This window comes from Schistocerca americana, chromosome 4, assembly GCF_021461395.2.
Source record: "Schistocerca americana isolate TAMUIC-IGC-003095 chromosome 4, iqSchAmer2.1, whole genome shotgun sequence".
Classification (NCBI taxonomy): domain Eukaryota; kingdom Metazoa; phylum Arthropoda; class Insecta; order Orthoptera; family Acrididae; genus Schistocerca; species Schistocerca americana.
Genome location: NC_060122.1, coordinates 452,151,036 through 452,176,646, shown reverse-complemented (window position 1 = coordinate 452,176,646; position 25,611 = coordinate 452,151,036). Strand labels below are relative to the sequence as shown.

At 40.1% G+C, this 25,611-nt stretch overlaps 1 protein-coding gene across 3 annotated transcripts in view; it reads right to left on the bottom strand.

The window, feature by feature from the left end:
• The window catches only part of LOC124613234 (CREB-regulated transcription coactivator 1-like), a 382,746-nt gene that overhangs the window by 169,580 nt on the left and 187,555 nt on the right, over nucleotides 1-25,611 (bottom strand). For 2 of the 3 annotated variants that reach the window (XM_047141909.1, XM_047141911.1), the window contains 2 exons: nucleotides 20,863-20,916; nucleotides 5,309-5,557 (listed from right to left, as the gene is read on the bottom strand). In XM_047141909.1, coding sequence (XP_046997865.1) covers nucleotides 5,309-5,557; nucleotides 20,863-20,916 — 303 coding nt within the window. The remainder of the gene's footprint in view (nucleotides 1-5,308; nucleotides 5,558-20,862; nucleotides 20,917-25,611) is intronic. The other variant, XM_047141910.1, reaches the window with a different exon arrangement.

The following is a 25,611-nucleotide window of genomic DNA, read 5'->3' as shown; positions in this document are numbered from 1 at the left end:
TACTACAGCATCTAGAATCTACTATGGAAAATACTTTTAGCATTCTTTTTTTCCCTTCAAATACTGTGTAAATGAGCAATGACCCCGGAATGGAATGAATTGCTCATCAATCATCAAATATTCTGCTGCATTATAAACTTTCATAAAGTTTTTCCATATTAGTACCAGTAATTCATGATCCGCACCCAACTTGTCAGACTTCTTACTCTCATCTCAGTCACAGGCATTATCAAACTGAATAAAGTGAAGCTCTCTAGGTTCCAGCAAGCAGCAGTGTCAAGGAATGCTTCTATTTCAAATCAATCTGTAACTTCAGCATCATGCCTCCTCTCAAAATTTGTGCCAATTTTTATAGTGTACATAACCAATTTGCCAATTATATGCTTGTTGAAATGAAGGAAGGCTTCCTCTGGCGTCTTTGTTCCATCTGCTGTGCCTTGACCTCCAGGCTTTTTAGCACAGCCCTTTCAACTAAATGGCTGGCTGTTCCACTTGGTTTTATCATATCTGTTCAAAAAAAAATAATAGTAGTGTTTCAATCACTGATTTATCACTACAAGCGGCAGAAATGTCTGAATCGGTATTGTGCACACTTTCTTCAACACTGTCCTCTTCAAAGTCAGATAATTGTCACACAGATCCTTGGCATTGTTGTCAAGGTAATAATTTCTTCATCAATCAATATTTTAAGCATTCTGTGTCAGCAAAACTCAGCAATACCTACGTGGACTTCAAGCAGGCCTTTGATAGTCTAAATAGGGAAGAGATGTTAGAAGATATAAAACTGCTTGGCATACCATCCTAGTATATTTCGGTTATTAAGGCAACAGAGGCAGGTTCAAAGGCAATGGTGAGAGTAGATGGGGAATTAACTGACTGTTCACTATCAATGAAGGAGTTAGACAAGATGATGCTATTTCCACAATGCTTTCCAATTTGAGCTTTGAAGCAATTATATGAAAACTGCAAATATCTGGACACACAGTATAAGAACCACACAGTTGGCTGCATATGCTAATCACATTGCAGTTATTAGTAGACAAAGAATGTCATTGGAGAGAGTAGTGACGGAAATGAAAGAAGCCACACAGTAAAGGGAACTAGCAATTAACAAATCCAAAACTAAATGTGCAAAATTCTGTAGAATAGGGGACAATAACCTGGGTAGATTGTCAGCAGCAGATTTTGATTTTCTAAAAGCCCGCATATTAGGTAGTAACAGGTATTATCATACATTTAAAAAGCACATGACCTTGGGGGTGGTGAACAGACAGTTCAAAATGACAATATATATAAGGTCATGATTAGGCCAGTGGTCAAAAATGGATGTGAAGTATGGACACTAACCAGCACTGATGAAAAATGACTCTGAGCATTTGAATGAAGAATACTACAGAAAATTTATGGAGGGAGGACCTGAAATAATTAAGGTTCCTGGAGAGCAAGGACCAATTACAAGTTGGATCATCTCATACAGAGAGTTGATATTGTAAGGCTACTATGAAGTAAAACAATAGCCTGTCTGGGACATGTCCTAATGATAGAGGACACAATAACTACAAAGAAGATCTTCCAGTGGAAATCTACAGGAAGAAAATTGAAAGGATGATCACGTAAGTGATGGCTGGATGACATGGAAAAGAAAAAAAGAATCAGTGGATGGAGAAGGAAAGTAAATGAGAGAGAAAAATGGAAGGAAATTGTTAAGAAGGCAAAGATCCACACAGGCTTGTGAAGCCACAAGGAGGACAGTGTCAGCAAATAAGAACGGTCCTATCATTTTCCTTTTGACTAAGAGAAGAAAATATAATACAAAAATAAAATTGATTGGTAATTTGATTTACTCACACAGAAAAAAATCAATACACTTATTCGAACCCTTTCTAGCCTCAGTATTTTATGAACACACACACACGTATCAAGTTAGAGGTGCAAAAACAGTGGAAACCGAACACTCATGTCATGTCAGAACACCAATAGTCGTGTCGGGTCAGACGCACAATACGTAAAACAATGAAGCCAAGAATGTCTCCATATACGTTATCTGAAACAGCTCAACAATAAAAGAAAATACGAGGATCACTCCAAAAGAAATGCACACTATTTTTTTTTTTTTTTAAATCCGTCTTCTATTCTATATGTTTGAAAGTTTTACAGTGTGTGGACACATCCTTTAGGAACAATATTTTCATTTCTCCACATAATTTCCATCCCTCTCAACTGCCTTACGCCATCTTGGAACAAGTGCCTATATACCCACATGGTAAAATTCTGGAGCAACCTGTTGGAGCCACTGTTTGGCAGCGTGCACAAGGGAGTCATCATCTTCAAACCTTGTTCCACAAAGAGAGTCTTTCAGTTTCCCAAAGAGATGATAGTCACATGGAGCCAGGTCAGCACTGTAAGGCGCGTGTTTCAGTGTTGTCCATCCGAGTTTTGTGATCGCTTCCATGGTTTTTTGACTTACATGTGGCCGCGCATTGTCGTGCAACAGCAAAACATCCTGCTTTTGCCGATGTGGTCGAACATGACTCAGTCAAGCTTAAAGTTTCTTCAGTGTCGTCACATATGCATCAGAATTTATGGTTGTTCCACTTGGCAATATGTCCACAAGCAAGAGTCCTTCAGAATCTAAAAACATCGTAGCCATAACTTTTCCAGCAGAAGGCGTGATTTTAAATTTTTTTTTCCTTCGGTGAATTTGCATGATGCCACTCCATTGATTGCCTCTTAGTCTCTGGTGAAAAATGATGGAGTCATGTTTCATCACCTGTCACAATTCTTCCAAGAAATTCATCTCCACCATTCTCGTACTGTTCCAAAAGTTCGCTGCATACTGTTTTTCTTGTTTCTTTGTGAGCCACTGTCAACATCCTGGGAACCCACCTGGCACAAACCTTTTTTAATGCCAACACTGTCAGTATTCCGCAAACACTTCCTTCCCTATCCCAATGTAGCGTGGAAATTCATTCACTGTGATGTGCCGGTCAGCAGTCACCAATTCATTAACTCTCTGCACATTGTCTGGAGTGTGTGCAGTACAAGGCCTGCCACTGCGAGGACAATCCTCAATATTGCCATGCCCGCTTTCATCACGTAACCTGCTTCCCCACCAACTAACTGTTCTGCGACCGACAGCAGCATCTCCATACACCTTTTTCAACCTCTTGTGGACGTTTCCCACTGTCTCGTTTTCACAGCACAGGAATTCTAAGACAGCACATTGCTTCTGACGAACGTCAAGTGTAGCAGCCATCTTTAAGACATGCTGTGACAGCGCCACTCACAGGAACAGGTTGAGCTAAGTTTGAAAACAAGCAGGAAGGATGTATCTATACACTGTAAAACTTTCACACATGCAGAATGAAAACTGTATTTTTACAAAAATAGTGTGCATTTCTTTTGGAGTGACCCTCGTACATGCCCCCGGCATATATCAGAAGATCACATGCCAGAGAAATTAAGCAAAAAATTAAAAATCTCTTGGGTCATTCTGACACAATGCGAGTGCTTAAGGGGTTAAATGAGAAATTTCATGACAACTGAAATAAAACTGCACAGTTTAAGTGGAAACAGTTGTTTCCTTACATATAAGATGTCACTGGACTCCCTGGTGTTAAACAAAAAGCTTATATTAAAAGTATCATGACCATAATCATGCAAGTTTTAACTGACAGATGTGAAACATTGACATTATTGAGTACTGATGAACAGCAGTATAGAATATTTTAAAACAGGATTCCATGCAGTGTCAATGTGATAGTTCAAAATAGAAATGGTTCCAAGAGAACCAGTACAGCCATCAAGCTAAAGTGCTTTACACAAGGAGCTGGCATTCCAAGACTGAATGAAGCTATGTCTAGCTTGGATGTGTTCCTTCAGTCAAGTTCTGCAAGAGGTACTAAAAAGAGGAACTGATACGACAGACGACCTACAAGAAAATACAAAAACACTTAATCCTCTTCCACAGAGTTGCAATATCCTAAGGAGAACAAGAATACTCAGGAAATACTCTGTTGTTGGTACTCCAAATGGCCCAGTTGCTTCCAAGTGGTTGCATATTATCCCCACCACGGATTGATGAGCAGTAATCCAGGTAAATGCAGCATTTTTTACATTTTACGATGTCTCTTCTTTATTTTGGCTTTTTTTCCTTTGTTGAGGTTCCTTTTTCTGCAGCCTCACTTGATAAATGCAAGTTAATCTGGTTGTCATTTTAGTTTTCTACAATTTTGCCCTCCTCTTTTTTCCTTACTTTTTAACCAGATCCTCTGATGATGAACTGGTAGTAAGTCAAAACCCATAATGATATATCACCTTAGTGATCCGAGACTGAAATATATAACAAAAAATTCATAGGGTTTCCACTACTTTTTCTTAGGCAATTGTCGAGTCTGGAAAATATGATACAATTGCTTTCAGAAGTACAGTTTTCACTGTTAAAAACCTTAGTTTCTAAACTGTACCTCTTAGTGACTTTTCACAAAATTACTCTTTTCAAACTGATCTAGTTTCATGATTGCATATTTACTATTTTCTGAAAATATGTTGATCAAGGGAAGAAGCTGGATTTATAATAAAAAAATAAGAAGAAGGAGACAAATGTAAGAGGGTTCACTACAACTATGTCTATGTAAAGAAGTTGCAAAATGTGCAATTCTACAACAAAACAATTTCAAGTTCAATCAAACTGTATCTACAGAGCGAGATGGTGTAGTGGTCAAGTAGCTGGACTTTTATTCAGAAGGGCAGTAATTTAAACAACAGCCCAGCCATCCTGATTTAGGATTTCTATAGTTTCTCCGAACTGCTTAAAGCAAATGCCAGGATGGTTTCTTTGAAATGGACAAAGCCAGTTTCCTTACCCAATCCAAACTTAATCTTCACAAATAATGGCCTTGTCATGGATGGGCTGCTAACTCATAATCACTGTTTCCATCTGGAGATTGTAAAATCAGCTGATTGCTTCTTTAAGCAGAACAAATCACGTACAGACAGCATGTGGTTCAGAAATTTATTTTGTGGAAATGGTAGAAATTTTTCTGTTTTTAATTGTGAAATTCACTGCACATAAACCTCAAACAAGTATAAATGGGATGCAAGATAGCAGAAATAGCTGACTATTACTGTGTTTCTTACTGAAAGATATTACAGAAGATAATAACGTTTAAAAATCTGCTTATATGCAATTTACCCATCCAACAAGCAAGGTGACACTTCAGCAAATAGCTTGCTACAATAATACACCAAATCCCACAATAGTTGCCACAATGAGAAGTATTACATAAACTGTATGGAAAATACATACTGCATGGTTCACAGATGGCATAGGCTTCGAATTTGAAACAAGATTCGGACTGCCAAGTGGAGATGCCTGTTGTTGAGGTGACTGTTGTTGCGTCTGCTGCTGCATTTGCTGCTGCTGCTGCTGCTGCTGCTGAGGTGATGGTGGCTGTGCTTGTGCCTGTTGTACTTGCTGGGGTTGCTGGTAAATATACTGGCCCTGCTGCTGGGAAAAGTTGTCCAGTGGTACTGTTGTGCTATCAACTGTCACACCCTAAAACAAAAATTTAAACAGAGCATGTGAAAAAAATACAGTGCATACCCAACCAGTCACCATATGACTAATGTGAATAAGGCGACAAAGGAACCTCTCGGATCTGCAAATATGAAAGAATTTCTGGTGAAGCAAGTGACACTAATTTAATGATATACAGTACATAAAAAATACAGTCATCTTCATGCTACTGAAACAACAGTCTGAGAGGATGGATATCGAGCTATAAGTTTATACAGCCTTCCAAATTCTCGGTTAAGATAGTACAGCCCTAAATTAACATCCAGAATGTGTTTCACTTGGAGAAAAGAAATGTAAAATGGGAAAAACAGGAAACTTCAATAGCATTCACCCAAATATCCATAAATATATGGATTTTCTCTTGCCGTAGTATGCAAATAATCGTTAAATCAAGAGACTCACTGTAAATTTATGAAATTTTCATTACTAAGTTAAAAGCTTTCACAGTAACACACTAACCAGTTTAGCTGTCTTAATAGGCCCATGGCCTGGCTAAAAACTTATGCCTGTCAGTATTTATCTCTTACTATTCCATCTCTAAAGAGGCTCTCCTGCTAGTCTTATCACTTGTACAGTTACTTCATCCCATCTTAGCTGAATGAGCAGCAAAGTTCCATGCTCTCAGAGAAGGCACAATGTGTTTTGAACAATCAACATGACATGATTTTTTTGATTACTCACAAGTATTCAACGAATGGCAACTAAAAATTGTCTCCTTACTTCACAGATTGCTTTAATACTGAGAGATATCTACAATAAAAGGTAAATGTTTCCGACTATCTGATTTCTTTTTATCAAAAACCATAATGATCCAGGTTTATTTATGCAAATACTAGCTTTAATCATAGCTGCATTGATACTAGTAGTTTTGTTATGACGTGTGATGGTGAATAAGCACACTAGCAGTTTACAAATATCTGGCTATATAATGGTGTAGAGGTGTGTGTGTGTGTGTGTGTGTGTGTGTGTGTGTACGTGTACATAGTGCCGGTATATTGATACATAATTTATGAGATTCTAATATTTTTCCATATGTCGAATCTTTACAAAAAAAAATATAAAAACTACAACCATTTTTGTTCTTATCAATCATTTATTGCACTATCTTGTCAATACAGTTCTAGTACAATAATTTTGGTCTTGCCTTCTTTCGCAATTACGTAAATGCTTTGTGGATTGGATACACTTGAGCATGCCACATGAGAGAGGAAAATACAGTTTTTCTAAATGCACATTGGCAACTTTTGAGTATTTGCCCTTGGTCTTTATTTATGGTATTTCCAAATGCAATTTTTAGTGGCACACTGAAAGGAAAATCCATCAGTATAATTGGGATTTGTGGAATTAAAACATTTTCTGCTCTAGCTGTGCCACTAATAATAATAGCTCTAACAATATTTAAGTCAAGTTATGTAATATACAAGTGTGCACTGTTACACACACTGGTTGCATCAAGATTTTGCATTAAGATTGTCAGAACACCAATCTTTACCTTCATTTATGAGAAGGCACAATGCCAGAAATTTACAAAACTCTCTACGGTAGAGGTGACTTGTTCAGTGTCCATAGTTTTGTCGAAGACAGATATTCTGCAACATACCATTCCACTTGTGATGTAATTTTTCAAGTTATATAGGTTAATACAATGTTTTGCGACTGTAATAAGAATTTTATTAAGCCAGAACACATTTCAGTTTATTTTAAAGCATCTTCAATGTGCACAGGAAGAATATTGGTTTTCCTTACAATTTTCTGTGGTAGGGTGATGAACAGTTCTCGTGCTTTAACTTACTACTATAAACAATAGACAATTACTATTATTGCTCAAAATCCTTTCATTTCTTATGTCATTCTTAACATTTTTCTACAAGTGTGGTAGATTTATGGGGACAGCACATTAACGGACACAAAAACCTACCACATATGGGATGGGCCGAAAGTCAGAACCTCTTGTAACCCAGTAAAAACATTAAGGCAATATGCAATTTGGTCTAAAACTGACATGGTGACACTGTGGCTGTGTACAATTAATGTAGGTTAATTCTTACAAAGAAGAAAACAGCAAACAGCCAGTGGCTGTTTTCTTCTTTGTAAGAATTAACTTACATTACAGCAATATTTTTGGTTTTTGAAAACTATAGATACAAACATCATAGTGCACTGTTACTTTTTTTTCAGGTAATTACTGACACGAACTTCAGAATGCACTGCTATTAAGTCAAGCATCTCTCGACATTTCTCGAGAGAAAATGAACTACTTAGCCAAAATTGCTTGTAAACAGCGTTTGTCAATTAGCACTTTCAGAAAGCATGGTTACTATCTTCAGATCTCGATAAAAGGTTATTGCTTGTCTCCTATGTCAGTTGTACAAGTACAAGCATCTGGCGAATTACTCCGTATACTGTGGTTTTAACCACGACTTGCTGCTGCATTGTTCATCTTGTCCCTCACATACCTGGCAATGTTTCAGAAAGAGTACTTCTACAGCTGGTACAGGAGATGTGCAATAACCTTTCATCAAAATCTGAAGATGGTAAACCACGGGTACTCAAACTGGTAATCGACAATAAACATTGTTCACAAGTGATCTTGGCTAAGAAGTTCATCTTCTCTCAAGTTATTATTACAGATCCCCCCTCACCACTCAAAATGAGTAAACAGAACTCAGATTGCTCACTGTTGATTCAAACCTGTTATAAAGATGTTTCCTAATGAAAGAAATGCAATAAAAACATGTTGTAAAGGCAGTTATAATTCAATAATAAATGAGTGGAATAATTATTTCAACACCATTCCACCAACAGAGAAGGCAACCTATAATTTCGGGAAACATTTTGAGAAAAGTGAATCTCCAGTGGATTGCCACAGGTCAGGTAGGCCATCAATAAATGATGAAAGAAAGTTTAAAGCTTTGCAATAAGTTATCCAGAACACTAAAATGATAAACTGTATGGCATGGGACGATAAACAATTGAAAGAAGCTATTTATAACACTTCTGAAGATATTGATTCCAACAAATGACACTGTAAACATGTATGATGAAGCATCTTAGGTCATCTGACGAAATGTTGAGAAAACTGTTATAAATAATCCTGAAGCATCAATAAAGTTTCCGGTTATTTCACAATTCCAACTGTTTGCTTTGTATTCAATTAGGTTACAATGGGTAATGGTTTTTGTACCACCCTATATGTGTAGAAGAATGTGAAGAATGATGAAATAAATGAAAACACTATGGGTAATCATAGTAACTGTATGCTGTTTTTAGTAGTAAGCTAAAACATGAGAACCTTTCATGATACTAGCACACAAAATTGTAAGAAAAATGCTCTGAAGTAAAGCAGAATGTGTTTGGTTTTAATAAGACTCCCATTACAATTATTATTTATCCACATTTCTTAAATAACTGCGAGTGTGGAAAAAAAAGATGCTATAAAAACAACACGTATTAGTCTACACCAAAATTGCCCTTCCCCAATTTAATAAGCTTAAATAAAGTTCTAAAGCTTACCAACAGATTTTATTTTTCTACCACCACACTATTTCACCATCGAAACTGTCCATCTTTGCTCCTTGCCCCGTTATGTAGCGACACTTTTTAAAATTTCAGAAAAAGCATGCACAAGTAAACATTGGACTCGCAAGGTCAAGTAGTAGTCCACACCCACACCCACACACCACACACACACACACACACACACACACACACACACACACTGCCTCTCCCCCCCCCCCCCCCCCCCAGTCATTGGCCTCCTTGAAAGTGTCACTTACATCTCATTTTACCCTCTTAAGGGCAGAAATTTGACATGAATATTATCATTGGACACATTTTTTATGATGTTCACTAAAACTTTACTCAATAACAATGTTTTTAACTGCTTAGTTCAACTTTTGATAACCAACCATCCTTCAAAAACACTCTCTACAGTTGGTTTGCAGAATTTTGTTGGGGTTTCCTGAAGATCAATCAAAATATTGTTTCAAAAAAACATCAATGCTGTGTGCAAGATGAATGAATCCAATTGGCACATGAGACACTATGAGGAGCATCCTTAGGTACACTACAGATTTTAATATGTTCTATTTTGCATGAAAATTCAGCTGTGAAAAGTGTCTGTTCCAATGGTTCCACAAAATTTTACTGAAGCTCAAAGTCATGCATGTATCAATTATTGTAACGATATGCTTGAAACATTCGGCTGAGGAAATGCAAAATTGGGATACATCATCATCACAAGAGATGAAACTTGGAAATACTTGAACAAAATAGAAAATAAACAGAAATCTATTGTTTGGAGGGGGAGGGGGGGGGGGGGGGGGTTCATAAGGGCACTTATGGTGTCTCTGGCTTTCATGTTTCACGCTGCTCTTGGTAATGGTTTGCATGATGAATGATGGAAAGTGAACATGATGAATCACAAGTAGGATGTGGTTAACAAAAGCCATTGCTCATTCATGATTTCCTATGATTTTCAAATGAAAATAGCTGGTATTTTGTTACATTCGCAGAAATTTAAGCTGTTCAAACTAACTCCCAGCCTACACAAAATATCTGTGACAACTAAGGTAAGTGCTTTCATTGCATGCTGTTTATTATCATCTGACTGGCTGACACGAATGATAGTGAACTGCCAATAGCAGCACAAAACAGAAGAGCCTCCAACACCACAAGTGCACTTTAGCTCTGCTTGGGTTTTCTACGATGAACTAAAACCAACAAAACTGGTTCTTTTGGGAAGCACTTTGCAGTGATTCAGAGTTTGGTGCGGTATCACTGATTACTTTGCTGTCCACATGATATACGGCAATGTGTAATATATGATACTTTGTTATGTTTAACCTTTCCCTCAGGAAATGTGATCAATTCTGGCAGAATGCTTCTACACCCTCTTTCCCTCCTTAAACTGCAAATCCAACAACATTTATTGTTAGTTGCATTATCATCTTTTTTGTTTGTTGCTGACACATGTTAAGAGTTTCTCAGACTGCACCTTGTGAACTGAGTAACTGTCTTCATCTGTATAACACAAAATATGTTTGCAGGAAAGTGTCAATTTTAACGATCCTTAGTTTGATGACATTGTTAGTCAGTAGATGGAGGAAGATGTCAGTGATACAGATCAAGAAACAGATGATGATTTTGGACTTCAGGACAGTGGTGATGGGGGATCATTCTGTTTCGCTAACTTTAATCACACAGGATTAGTTGCACAGAAATAGCATTATTACAGCAAGAATGGTTTGGGTGGTCAAGGGATCCTTTCCAAAGCCAATTTTCAAGGACATCAAGGCACAGTATTGTCTTGCAGCTTCCTGGTCTTCGTCCTGCGGTGAGAGTTCTCGGGCATCATGTGGGGCCTGAAGAAATCTGGAGTTTACGAATCAACGGTACAATGTTGAAGACACACACATCTCAAACCTGAACGAGTTCCATGGAAAAGTGCAAATGCCACAGACTTGAGAGATGTTGATATGACTGAACTGTAAACATTCTGTGACCACCTCATCAATACATTTGTTTTTAAACTGAACCGTGAGGACACTTCTGCTATTTGAGCAACAGATGGGGCATTTTTTGTAGTGTCATGAACCAAAACATATTTAACATTGCACTTTCACATCTCTGTTTCGATGAACATCACAATAGAGATGAATAGGCGGCAGCTGAACCAACGGCAGTTATATCTGACATTTTTGAGAAATTTGCAAACTGTCCAAGAAACTTGCAGTTACAGAGTAACTCCAAAATCCATTACTTTCTGAGTGGCTATATTTACATGGGCAAGGATGTGATAAAAGAAATCTCACAGCTGAGGATAAATGCTGTTCACTCCTCTCTCAAGCATGCATCTGACATCTTCCACCATTCAAAACAATGACTCAAAAAATGCGACGACTGACAGTTGGTATTCTTCTGTAGAACTTGCCCAAGTGATGCAAAAAACTGGTTTGATTCTGGTTAGTACAATGAGGAAAACCTCCTGTTTTGTATGTTCCACAGAAAAACACAGCTACTGTCCTGCATTCCAGTATCCATCAAGAGCCCGACACAAATAAGTAAACACTAAAGTCTGACATTATTCAGCTAAAAAGTGAAAATGAAGCAGGAGTAGGCAGCATCAATGAAAAAGATTTTGTTTACAGTTCAGGAAAGAGAACTCCTCGATGGCTTTGTATTTTACACAATCATAGATATTAGTTGTGTCAATGCATGTGTATTGACAACAACTACTCAGATAATGGATTAATGAGCTAGCTGAACTTTTTGAACAAACTTGTGAAGCAGTTTGTTACTCCTCACATAGGGACAAGAATCTAAAAAAAAATCCATCTTGCACATGAACTGAAGGCTTATATCAGGAGAGTACTGGGAGTTGGTACAGAAACTGTATCAGTGGATGCAACAGATGTCCATCTTAACAAGAAAGAGATGTGTAAACTTCGTGATCCAAAGAAGAGCAGGAATATGGCCTTCCTGTGTAAACTGAGCAAGATTCCTATTTTCCTTGGGCGCTCCAAGAATGTGTGTGTTCCAAATTTCACATGTGAAATATAAATGTAAAATGAAGTTTCAGTGGAGGTACGACAGAACATAGGCAATTCATTAATTAAAATAATGTTCAAGGAGAAGCGACACTTCAGAGTCACATTATTCACATCACATTACAACTTCCAATAAAATGATAGCTTGTTTTGTTGGATACACTGTTCATGCAGTGACCATTGCTTTGGGAAATCTAGGAGCAGTTAAATGCTGAATGATGTATGGCAATTTGCTGCAACCAACTGTCAATAACATCTGGAAAAAATAACCGAAAATGCAGCATTGCCCTTCATCATATCAGTGCGACCAACCTCACAGCACAACAAGCAATTGATTTTTGACACACAAAAAATTAAGTCAATACCTCACTGTTCCATTTTCTCCTGATTTACCTGCCAACATCATCTTTTTTTTACACTATACATAATAAATGGAAGAAGAAGAAGAATGGACAGATATTTTCACTGCCCTAAGAGGCTGCTGAATCATCCTAAAAACCATATTTTTGGGGTATCATCATCAAAACAGGAAAAAATAGTTACCTGAACTGAAAGCATGCAAACATGTATACAGCTTTGTACATTTTATTTACTTTCATTGTTTCTGTGAAAACTTACAAGGTGGCTTTTGTATCCCCACTGGCAACGATTTTTTTGCATGGACCACTGACATGAGAGCCTGTAACCTAAACCACATAATAGTAAATTAATTACTGGAACATTAGGAATTGTATGGACTGCTGATTTGCTGTATGTTGATGGTGATTGATGAATTCATTAATCCAGAGCTTCCTCTACTAACATGACACAAACTTCTACATTCAAGATCAGAAGTGCTTGAGCCACACAGTGAGCACACTATAACAAAACCTCTTCTGACATGCACAAGTGCTACATTAGATTCCATTGAGCATGGCTCTCTGGTGACCAATAACAATACTTAAGACTGTATCAACTTCAAAGGGACAACTCTCTCCATACATTCTGTTCACAGCAATGACTGAATTGGTAGAGCAAAACAATTCCACTTAAACAGGAAGACATAACTATATTTAGAAAAAATACTTTAAATATGCATTTACTTACTTACCAGGTAAGCTCCCACTGCTTTGCTCATGGAGATCATATGGTCTGCACAGACCTTTTTTTTCTTTTTCTCTAATGAAATTTTTATGTTGTTCACAAGTTGCAAAACCTATTAAACTTTTCACACTAATTAAGGCCCTAGAATCATGGTCTTTTCTGAATTTATGTCTGCCCAAAATGCAATTTTGATGGCTGGAGTCAGAGATTTCTGTTAAACATGCATTTTGTGTTCTTTTGGTGATATTGTCACAGAATATTTCATCCCCTTGTACATATTTCTTTATCTCTAACCAAGAAGTGTGAAGCATGAAGTATGAATTTCCATAGATTTTGCTTTGGAAACACTTTCATAACGAAATAATTTCATAAAATTATCCTTGTCACCTCTTAGGATGTTGAACTTCCAAAGACACTGCAACAAGTGTTTTTTATTTGTGACCGAAAAGTCAAACACCCAATTTCACAGATTTAGCTTTAAAAATGCTTCCATAATGAAACAATTTCATTAAATATTTTAGCCCCTATTTCATCCCCTTCGAGATTGAAATTCCAAAAATAATGAAACACGTTGCTTATTTGTAACCAAAAAAATCAAATACCTATTTTAATAGGTCTAGCTTTAAAAATACTTTAGTAGTTCTTTAGTAACGATTTATTTTCAAAAAAACTTTCACCCATGATTTCATCACCATAATGGTCAAATTTTCAAAAATGCTGAAACTTGTATTTCTTTATTTCTGAGCGAGAACCCAAATACCTATTTTCGTAGGTCTCGATTCAAAATTACCTTAATAGCACGGACGGGGCACTCTGGGTGGGGGCGACGAGGAGGGACGAAGACAGGGCAAGATGGGCAGTGGTGGAGAGGCGGGTCGAAGGCAGGGCACGGTGGGAGTTGGTGAACATGTGGGATAAGGAAGGGGCACTATGGGCTGTGGTGAAGAGTTGAGACAAAGATGGGGCCCAAGCCAGACAATAAGCAAATTCGTTACCCTGTATCGCCGTGTAGCCAGGAAACCGAAAAAGTAGTATCACCAAACAACAGTAACAGTTTTTCCTGTTCCATGTGTAAAACTTAAAAGGACAGTGCTACATTCTGTGACAACAGAAATCTGAAGGCATATCCTACATGATCTGCAGATTTAGAACCAAGGGGGTAGAAAACAATGGAATCCTGAAACTCCCTTAAGAGCATTCAGAAGAAACAATGGAACACAGTTGGAGCAATGGAGGCTTTCAGGCCACAGAAGAGAGACATCCGGTATATAATGGTGACACAGGAAACCAGGAGCTGGGACTGTCGAATCAAAAAGGGAGACATCCCAGCATCAACCAGAAGACTATGGACTGGGCTAGGCAAATGATGGTGAATAGAATCCATGAGGAGCAGTGTGGAAGAGACAGCTAATCTAAGAACTTGATGACGACAGTTCAGAGGAGACAGATCGAGGTAGAGCTCTGGATCAGAATAGATTGTAGTATGGCGACATAAACGCACCACCATGGACTTAAAGAGAGAGACAATTTAAAAACCATGCAAGAGTGTCCATGTGGAAGTACACCATATGACACTGAAGAGCTGTCGTTCCACAGAGGCAACCCAGTGGGAGCTAGCCCAATTACAGAAATCATACACATACAGAGCAGTGGTGACCAACAGTCTGCCAGAAGTCCAAAGTTCATTAACACTGATGACAAAAAGGAGAACTCTTAAGACCAAGCCCTGTGGGATATCATTCTCCTGGGTCCACTGAGAGCTGAGAATAGTGCCAACATAGACTTCGATGTCTAATGGGACAGGAACTGGCAAATAAAAATTGGGAGGGCGCTCGAATACAACAATTATGGAGTCTAAGGAGGATGGGATGGAGCCAAGCTGTGTCGTAGGCCTTGCAAAGATTGAAGAAAACAGCAACAAGATGGCAGTGCTGGAAGGGAAAAAAAAAAAGGCCTGCTGAGCTGCGGTTTCCAACTGAAGCAGATGATTGATCAGAAACCATTCCTCCTGAAAGCCACACACATTTAAGGAGATAAAAGGCTCCAAGATCAATGACCCAATTCAGCCGACGAGCCAGCATCTGTTCTAGTAACTTGCAAGGGGCATTGGTTAGGCTGACTGGCTAGCAACTATCGAGGGATGACACATCCTTGCCAGGCTTGAGGACGGGAACACCAATAATGTCTCTTCACTGAGATGGGAAGATACCATGGAGACAAATACGGACAAACTGCTCAAGGAGAGTGTGTCGTTGTGGAAGACTGAGGTGTTGAAGCAATTGGTTATAGATGTAATCAGGGCCAGGAGCTGAATGTTGGGAAGAAGAGAGGGCCAGAAGAAGATCCCATTCAGTAAAAGGTTCATTGCAGGCTTCTGCCTGAGAAGGGGTAAAACATAAGCTGGAAGCTTCGGCCCACTGTTTCCAGAGGAGGAAGATGAATGAATAGAAGGCTGATGACAATGCCATAACAAAACAGGTCATGAAATGTTCAGTGAAAACTGATGGATCTTTACGAAGGCCACCTTGAATGGAAAGGCCTGGAATGAAAGAATGCCACCGAGTGTAGTCTACACCCAAGACCAAGGGGAGAAGACCCTTCTAAAGAGGAGACAAAATGTTGTCAACACACATTCTTGATCTGTTTGATTAAGTAACAGGCTTTGGTGTGAAAACATTTAAAGGTAATAAGACTGGCGGAGGACGGCTGCCACTTAAGATGCTGCAAGAAGCAACGGCAATCATGGATAGCGATGGAGACAGCCATGCTCCACCACGGAACTGGTGGACGGCGAACGGACCCTGTCAATTGGGCTACAGAAATGACAGCAACACGGATTATCTCATTGGACAGACAACTGATGACTTCATCAATAGCATGTGACAATGAAGATGTAAACATGACCTGGGAGGTATATAGAGGCTAGTCACCATGATGTAAAGCCCTGCAGGGTAACCTGGTCATCGCGTGCAGGAAGGGTACGAGAGAATCAACGGGAAGTGGTCACTACGACAGAGGTCATCATGTGTCGACCAGTGGAAGGAAGGATGGAAGGAAGGATAGACAGGGGAAGAGAGCAAAAATTCAATGGATGAGAAAGTGCCATACGCAGTGCTAAAATGAGTAGGGGAACCATCATTATAGGTATAGGTCATGGTTTGCAAGACACTGGTTTAAAGAGAAGGCTCTGAACATTAGAATCCCCAGGAAAGAGGAAGGGAGAGGGGAGGTGTTGAAGGAGGGCAGTGAAGGCAGCAGATGTAGATGGCCTATCATGAGGGAGGTAAAGGCTGCAAACTGACTGCAGAGTCCAAGTGGACCCAGCTGGCAACTGCTCCCAATTTGATACGTAGTGGGATCATGTACCAACAACATCCATAAAGACCAACGAACAAACGGCATCAGAAGCCCTCAAAGAGCCAACAGAAAACACAGAATCCACAAAGGGTCGGTGAGTGTGCATCAGTAAAATGAGATTCCTGGAGAATGACACAAGCTGCCAAGTAAAAGGCAATAAGGGACTGCAACTCTGGGAGGTGACGGTAGTATCCATTACATTTCCACGGAATAAGCAGGAGCAGGTATCCAATTGTGAGAGAGGAGATAGCACCTCTGGGAACCTGTGAAGGGGGAGGGGAGGGGGGGGGGATGATGGTGAGGGTTGTCCTGGGACTACTACATCTTCATAGGTTGAGGAGGCAAGAGCCCCGAGGGAGAGAAGGCTTCTGCAAGATCCGGTACCAAAAGAGCGAGCAACCTTAGATTGCCCAGAATGTGTCTCCCGGGGCCAAGTTGTGGTAGCAGGTGTCCCGGGCCAAGTTGTGGTAGTAGGCCTCTGGTCTGAGACACACTGGAGGGAGGGGTCCTGGGAGAGAGCCCCATCACCTGCAGGCACCGCAGAAGGCGGACGTGTCTTTGTCCGGGGATGGGACTGGCATTCGGGCGAGAGTGCATGGGGACCGCTGAGGAGGGAATAAGGAGAGGAGGATGGGATGAGGTAAGGAAGAGGGAGGAGGAGTAAGTACATAACAGGGGCAAAAGTGTAAGTCATGGACAGAAGGTGAGGTCAGTTGTACTTCTGATAAGCCTCAATGTAAGATAAATTATCAAGGGACTTATACTCCAGGATCTTCTTTCCTTTTTTATAAGCTGGGCAATCTTATGAGTATGGGGAGTTATGGTAGTCACAATTAACACACACATGTGGCAGAACACTGGGGCTCCCATCATGGAGAGAGTGTCCACATTAACCACACAGACGGTCCGCTGTACATTGGAAGAAGGGATGTATGGCTTAATGTCATACCTATTACACATAACCTTGACCTTCTTCGGTAAGGTATCTCCCTCAAAAGCCAGAATAAAAGTGCTGATATATGTGCAACTGTCCTTACAACCTTTCTGCACACACTGAACAAAATGAATGCCCTGTCATTCCAGACTGGCCCAGAGTTCTCACAGTTTGAAGGATGAGGCCCCTATGATAAATGACTCCCTAAACCATAAAAGGGCTGCAGAATGGACGGCAGAAGAAGTTCTGACCAACAGGGGACCTCACCACATCTTATTGAGAGACTCCACTTCGCCAAACTTGTCTTCAATATTTTCCACAAAAAATAATGGCTTTGTCAAGGTGAATGTGTCTCTGTCTGTTCTAGCACAGACCAGGCAGCAGGGAAAGTGTTTCACCCCAAGCCGGCGAGCCTGTGCCCCCTCTCAAGATGTAGCCAGGGAAGGGAAGGCAGCAGGGTCATAAGAAGCAGCATTCAATGATGTGTCATAAGAAGCAGCATTCAATGATCTGCCATCAACCGACGAGATGGCCATAGAAAAATGGCCAGATTTATGGAGCTTGATACATTTCATATGGAAAGCATCCGCCCTGATACCACCCACTCTGATCAAGGGCTCTCCCCATGGGCACCACCCAGTCACAGTAAGGCCTATCTGGGACAGCGATCGTTGCTGGGAGTTCCGATGCTCCAGAATGACAAGCAACCCACTCTTAGGCATACATAGGGAGCAGCAGCTCACGTATCAGAAATGTGATCCCTGTGTTGTCAGGGGGTTCAGACAGATGTACATAGGGAGCCAAGTAATATAAACATGGATGGTGGACCAACAATCTGTACTGGGCAAATAAATCAGTCTCCCCATTATCGAATAAATTATGTTGGCAGCTGCATTGTCCTGATGAAATAGGATTTGCTTTCTCTTTCAATTTATACTAAGTTTTTTCCTTCCACATGGTTGAGATCACATGGGTGATATTTGTCAAATATTACCTTACGATGTATCAGCACTAAGAAGTCCTGTTGCGTCACAGAAAACAGATCCAAACTATGTTAAGTTATTTCAGCATTTTTTATTTATTTATTTATTTATTTATTTATTTATTTTTTTTTTGGTCAGTGCTCACCAAAATAATGTGCTATCCATTCTGCACACAGTTAACTAACTATACACTTTCTTCTTATATACACTATGTGACCAAAAGTATCCAGGCACCTGGCTGAAAATGACTTACAAGTTTGTGGTGCCCTCCATCGGTAATGCTGGAATTCCATATGGTGTAGTCCCATCCTTAGCCCTGAAGACAACTCTTGCAGGCCTAAGTTCAATCGGGTACTGGAAAGTTTCTTGGGGAATGACAGCCCATTCTTCACAGAGTGCTGCACTGAGGAGAGGTAGCAATGTCAGTCGGTGTTGCTTGGCATGAAGCCGGCGTTCCAAAACGTCCCAAAGATGTTCTGTAGGAATTAGGGTTAGGACTCTGTGCAGGCCAGTCCATTACAGGGATGTTATTGTCATGTAAACACTCCGCCACAGGTCGTGCATTATGAGCAGGTGCTCGATCATGTTGAAAGATACAATCGTCATCCTCTAATTGCTCTTCAACAGTGGGAAGTAAGAAGGTGCTTAAAACATTCTAAGTAGGCCTGTGCTGTGATAGTGACATGCAAAAAAACAAGGGATGTAAGCCACCTTCATGAAAGATGCGACCACACCATAACACCACCACCTCCAAATTTCACTGTTGGCACTACACAAGCTGGCAGATGGCGTTCACCGGGCATTCGCCATACCCACACACTGCCATAGGATCGCCACATTGTGTGCCGTTATTCGTCACTCCACACAACGTTTTTCCACTGTTCAGTCATCCAACGTTTACGCTCCTTACACCAAGCGAGGCGTGGTTTGGCACTTCCGCTTGACCATGAAATCCAAGTTTTCTCACCTCCCACCTAACTGTCATTGTACTTGCAGTGGATCCTGATGCAGTTTGGAATTCCTGTATGATGGTCTAGATAGATGTCTGCCTATTACACATTATGACCCTCTTCACCTGTCAGCGGTCTCTGTCAATCAACAGACGAGGTTGGCCTGTACGCTTCTGTGCTGTACATATCCCTTCACATTTCCACTTCACTATAACATCAGAAACAGTGGACCTAGGGATGTAAAGACATGACAAGTGACACCCTATCACCTGACCACATTCAAAGTCTTTGAGTTCTGCGGAGTGCCCCAGTCTGCTCTCTCACAATGTCTAATGACTGCTGAGGTCGCTGATATGGAGTACCTGGTAGTAGGTGGCAGCACAACGCACCCAACATGAAAAATGTATGTTTTTGGGTGTGTTCAGATACTTTTGATCACATAGTGTACCTATGGCATCAACTGTTTCACACAGCTTTAATGTTCAATGTCTACGAGTTTAGCACAGATTTGTTCTTTGGCTCTGCCAGAAGGTGAAATGGAAGAGATACTGTGCAGACCCTTTGGAAACTAGCGCAGAAATGTTTTCAGCAATCAAAGGATAAAAGGCAAATTCGTGCAGACTCAAGTGGTGACCACTGTTAGTCATACATACCTCTTAAGTCCTTAAATTTGCAGTACGAGTCTCATTTCTTTTGTGCCTCACCTCATACTTAACAGTTACAAACAGAGTAAACTAACCACATCCGCAATACATAAATGGATTTCCACTGTCAGAGAGTATATCTATTTTTACGAAGCTTTTCAATGCACGAAGATAGAGGTAAAGGTACAGGTCAGTTCAGTGGTTGGATAACATTTGCACATTAATAAGCCAAAACAAATAAATGCTTACTAATGCAAGCTATCATGTTTCCTTTTTTGTAAAATATTTTACCACTGAGAGATGGTAAATTTTCATCTAAAAGTCAACTTTACACTGAACTTAGCCACTCTTGGCTAATTATAATGCAGCAGCTTGGAAAGTGATACATGCCATACTGGACTGGATTATGAAACAACTTCCAAATTAAAAGAGAATGGATTCATTTCTAAGTTCAGTCAGTAGATATTTATAGTCGACAATAGAGTTTCCTCACGATAATCAAATTACTTAACATACACAGTCAATTACGTTTCAGTTGGTTAAGCTCATTAGTGATTATGAATATTGAAGAGTTGATTACATTTACTGAAACACTCCTCTAGCAAAAAGTTCTTAGAATACTTGTTCAACTTACCTACTCAAGTCACAAGAGAATGTCAGATATGAAAATGAAAACCTTAACTACCGGAAAACACTTTCACCCACTCCAACTCCAAGTAAGACTATACAATAATCCAATTGCATAACAGAATTCAAAGTAAGTTCTTTCATCTGTTTCTACTAACCTTACATGTGTGAAGGTACCTTGAATTCACATGTGATGGCACAGAAAGGTGATTCTGAAACACATTTAAAAACAAAAAAACTTGTGTAACAAAAATAACTACTACTACAGAAGTGGTGAAAAGCATGCGATATTTATTTCTACAAAAATGTCTTGCAAATTAGTGTGCGCTACAGACAACAGAACACAAAAAACCAAAAAAAAAAATGAGAAATTTTCACTATTTGTGAAGTAGACAAAGTTTCTACAACAAAACTTATGTGTACTGAACTGACAAAACTGAGTTAGAGTAAATATCACAAAACTACATGGAGAGATAAAAGTTAACAAAGAACATAAAAGAATGAAGGTCAATTAATAACATTAAGTTGTTGACAGCTGCTAATAAGACTGCAGACATGTAAGAAGACAATCATTAAAAAATGGAAGCTATGTTTGAACTGACAACGTAGCCTGAAGCAGATTTTGTACTTTAATTCTACAGAACAAATATTTTACAAGCAAATGCAATTTAACGTGCAAATAAATAAAAACTGTGTAAGATAATTACACCAAGAATACGACAGCAAGGCTCACTCACTTGGATATCTCATGTGTGGTCCACATATTTCTCTTAGTTAACTTACCCTGCTTGCTATAATCTTTCCTGGTCTTCTTGTCTTCACTTTTCTACAACGACCTTGCAGTTCTTAAGTTTAGTGCTGGAACATACTTTACATGTGCCACTGTCAGTCTGATCAAAATCTCCATTAGTGCTATGGTTGTACCATGTGTTGTCCATTGCTGAAGAGGTGAGGAGCATGAAGAGAAAAAACTGCATTGTGCACATGTGTAATGTGAGAAGTGAAGTCCTAGCAGAAAGCATAAATCATCTGATTGTTAATGTGGTAAGTGAGCCTATGTTGATATTTCTGGACATGGTATCAGCACTAGCTGACATGCCTACAAGTTGCTGAAATTTTTCAGCATGCACATTTAGTAGTCTCTTTGTTTACCTTTACTCATCTCTGAAGAAACTTTAGGCAAATGAAGCAGGAACATGATAAATTTGGATGCAGTTGTAGTCATCAATGCATTGAGACTACACCAATAGTTGAAGAATAATTTCCAAGATTCATGCGGTGAAATAGGATAAAACAAAAACTTACTGCCTATAGCAAATTTCAATGGCCACATTTTATAAGTAACAGATAAGTAAACAATGTTTTGTTTTCATGAAACAAACTGACTTAAATTCAATGCAAATGATTCTTTAAAATATTCTGTTAAATATAAAATGTTTCACTGCTCTAATTTAAGGATGCTGACAATGACATGGAGAAGCTCCAAAACAGGTTAATGTAACTGCCACAGCATCCATAAACACCAACGAACAAATAATGCATATTATGAAACCAACAACTGCAGAAGAACACGAGACAAAACTGCACTCACGGATATCTACTGGATCGCAGAAATACATTAAACTCATCAGAGGTTGCTCTGCGGGACAGGGAGAGGATTACAAATTTTTTTGTACCTACTAGTAGTAGGTAGAATGGGCCTTTAAAGTGTTCCAGTCCAGAAGTTTTGGTATCCTATTTAAATATGCAATAATATTTCCTCCAAAAAAAGCAGCTGTGTTCAAAATGTGTAGACAATTTTTTTAAAATAAACGAGTCTCATAAAGAATATTTTTAAAATGTTGTTTCCCTTTCTTACAACTTAGCATGATGATTTCTGTAATAATCGGCCCATGTGGTTAAATGTTTAATACATTTAGATGGTTGATCTAGGCAATACCATGTTTCAGTAATTATATATGTAAGTCTCTTCTCAAATATCCACAAATTAACAATGTTGTACTCATGTGCTTGGGTGTTGTTAATCCTGCCTGATGTTTCGTAAGTCCATAGTAAGTGAACCGATGACATTAAGAATGGATCTAAATGTGACTGTTTCCTTCTGTATCTTAGAATATCACTACAGCCAAGAGCTCAAGCAGCTTTGTTTGGCATTCCAGAAATCCTTAAGAAGTACTCAGTTTTTCTGACAACAGATCAAGTCTGATCATGACAACTTTCACTTATCATCATCATCATCATCATCATCCAATTTGTGTAACAAGCTCTGATGTTAGTCTTCAGTGATAACCAACACAGCATTTCTCTTTTTGCACAACAGACAATCAACTCCTCAATATTTAGTAACAAGTAAAATCCTTGTTTTTCTTACTGATGAATATTCAATTTCCATGGCTTGGTATTGTGTTACATTCAGCAATTAGTCGAACATCCTCCTGCAAGTACTGTATTTACTCGAATCTAACCTGCACTCGAATCTCACCCACACCTGAAAAATGAGGCTCGAAATCAAGGAAAGAAAAATTTCCCGGATGTAAGCCGCACCTGAAATTTGAGACTCTAAATTCAAGAGGAGAGAAAAGTTTTAGGCTGCACCTCCGAATCGAAACAAAGTTGGTCCATTGTAATATGAGACACAATTTAGGTCAAATGAATGACGATACAGCTACAGTAGTTTGGTTCGATTCGTAAGCTTAGCAGTTAAGCCATTGCTATGCGTCAGATGCTCTGTCCGTATTTATACGGGTACTCTTCCTTTTTCACGTGCTTCGTGTGGTTTGAATCGATTGCTTATTTTTCTTTGATCTGATAAATTCCATTCTCTTTGTTATAGGTGTTTACGTCACTCTAAGCTGAAAATGCATTAGTGTACTTTGTCATGCCTTGTTTGTCGCATTCTGATAATGTGTGTTTACGACCTGTCACCACTCGCGGCATGGCTTGCTTTTGGGCGCGCTACCGCTGCTTACAATAAAAAAAAAAAGAGAGGAATTGTCTCATTAGCGAAACAATGGCAAGAGACAGCTATTTGTTGTTACTTACACTACTGCTTTCTTTGATAATGATCAACAAGAACTAAATAATAGACTGAGTGTGACAGAAGATGTTCTGGATGAGAGTTTAGCTAAAAATTTTCTCCGTTTGAAAATCTTTGCAGACGCCTCTTTTCTACATTACATTCTGCACAGGAATTAATGAGAGTCATCTTAGATTTAAAATCTAGTCAATTGTCGTGCTTCATTTCTGACTGTATCACTATTAGGCACAAGAATAATACGAATATAAACATGACATGGTATGTATATTCTTCCGCGTTTGCTGTTGTCTCGTGCTAGTTTTGTAGTTTATTAGGCTGACAGGATTTAAATGAGATAGCAGCAAACACGAAAGAATACATGGCAAAATGTTTATATTCGTATTATTCTTATGGTGAAGAGAATACTGCATGTGATTCACAATTCATAAAAGTTCCTATTAGCAACCATCTCTTCTCACAGGTAGGAAAAAATTCAGAACGTAGAGTTGGCCATATTGACAAACACCCCAAACAGTCTTGCCAGTCGGATCATTGAAATGCTGCTACATTCGAAGATGAACAATACGGAATTTGTATTTACTACGTTGGATAATGCATGAAAATGCTTTGGTTGAAACTTGGGGCGGAGCTAAAAAGCTCGTCTTCCACCTTCGTTAAATTTATTTACTGACGCAGAGGTTTTGGCGCCAGTATTTATCTTTGTGCCTGCAAAGCATGCCTGTGTAGCGCTACATACACTCCTGGAAATGGAAAAAAGAACACATTGACACCGGTGTGTCAGACCCACCATACTTGCTCCGGACACTGCGAGAGGGCTGTACAAGCAATGATCACACGCACGGCACAGCGGACACACCAGGAACCGCGGTGTTGGCCGTCGAATGGCGCTAGCTGCGCAGCATTTGTGCACCGCCGCCGTCAGTGTCAGCCAGTTTGCCGTGGCATACGGAGCTCCATCGCAGTCTTTAACACTGGTAGCATGCCGCGACAGCGTGGACGTGAACCGTATGTGCAGTTGACGGACTTTGAGCGAGGGCGTATAGTGGGCATGTGGGAGGCCGGGTGGACGTACCGCCGAATTGCTCAACACGTGGGGCGTGAGGTCTCCACAGTACATCGATGTTGTCGCCAGTGGTCGGCGGAAGGTGCACGTGCCCGTCGACCTGGGACCGGACCGCAGCGACGCACGGATGCACGCCAAGACCGTAGGATCCTACGCAGTGCCGCAGGGGACCGCACCGCCACTTCCCAGCAAATTAGGGACACTGTTGCTCCTGGGGTATCGGCGAGGACCATTCGCAACCGTCTCCATGAAGCTGGGCTACGGTCCCGCACACCGTTAGGCCGTCTTCCGCTCACGGCCCAACATCGTGCAGCCCGCCTCCAGTGGTGTCGCGACAGGCGTGAATGGAGGGACGAATGGAGACGTGTCGTCTTCAGCGATGAGAGTCGCTTCTGCCTTGGTGCCAATGATGGTCGTATGCGTGTTTGGCGCCGTGCAGGTGAGCGCCACAATCAGGACTGCATACGACCGAGGCACACAGGGCCAACACCCGGCATCATGGTGTGGGGAGCGATCTCCTACACTGGCCGTACACCACTGGTGATCGTCGAGGGGACACTGAATAGTGCACAGTACATCCAAACCGTCATCGAACCCATCGTTCTACCATTTCTACACCGGCAAGGGAACTTGCTGTTCCAACAGGACAATGCACGTCCGCATGTATCCCGTGCCACCCAACGTGCTCTAGAAGGTGTAAGTCAACTACCCTGGCCAGCAGTATCTCTGGATCTGTCCCCCATTGAGCATGTTTGGGACTGGATGAAGCATCGTCTCACGCGGTCTGCACGTCCAGCACGAACGCTG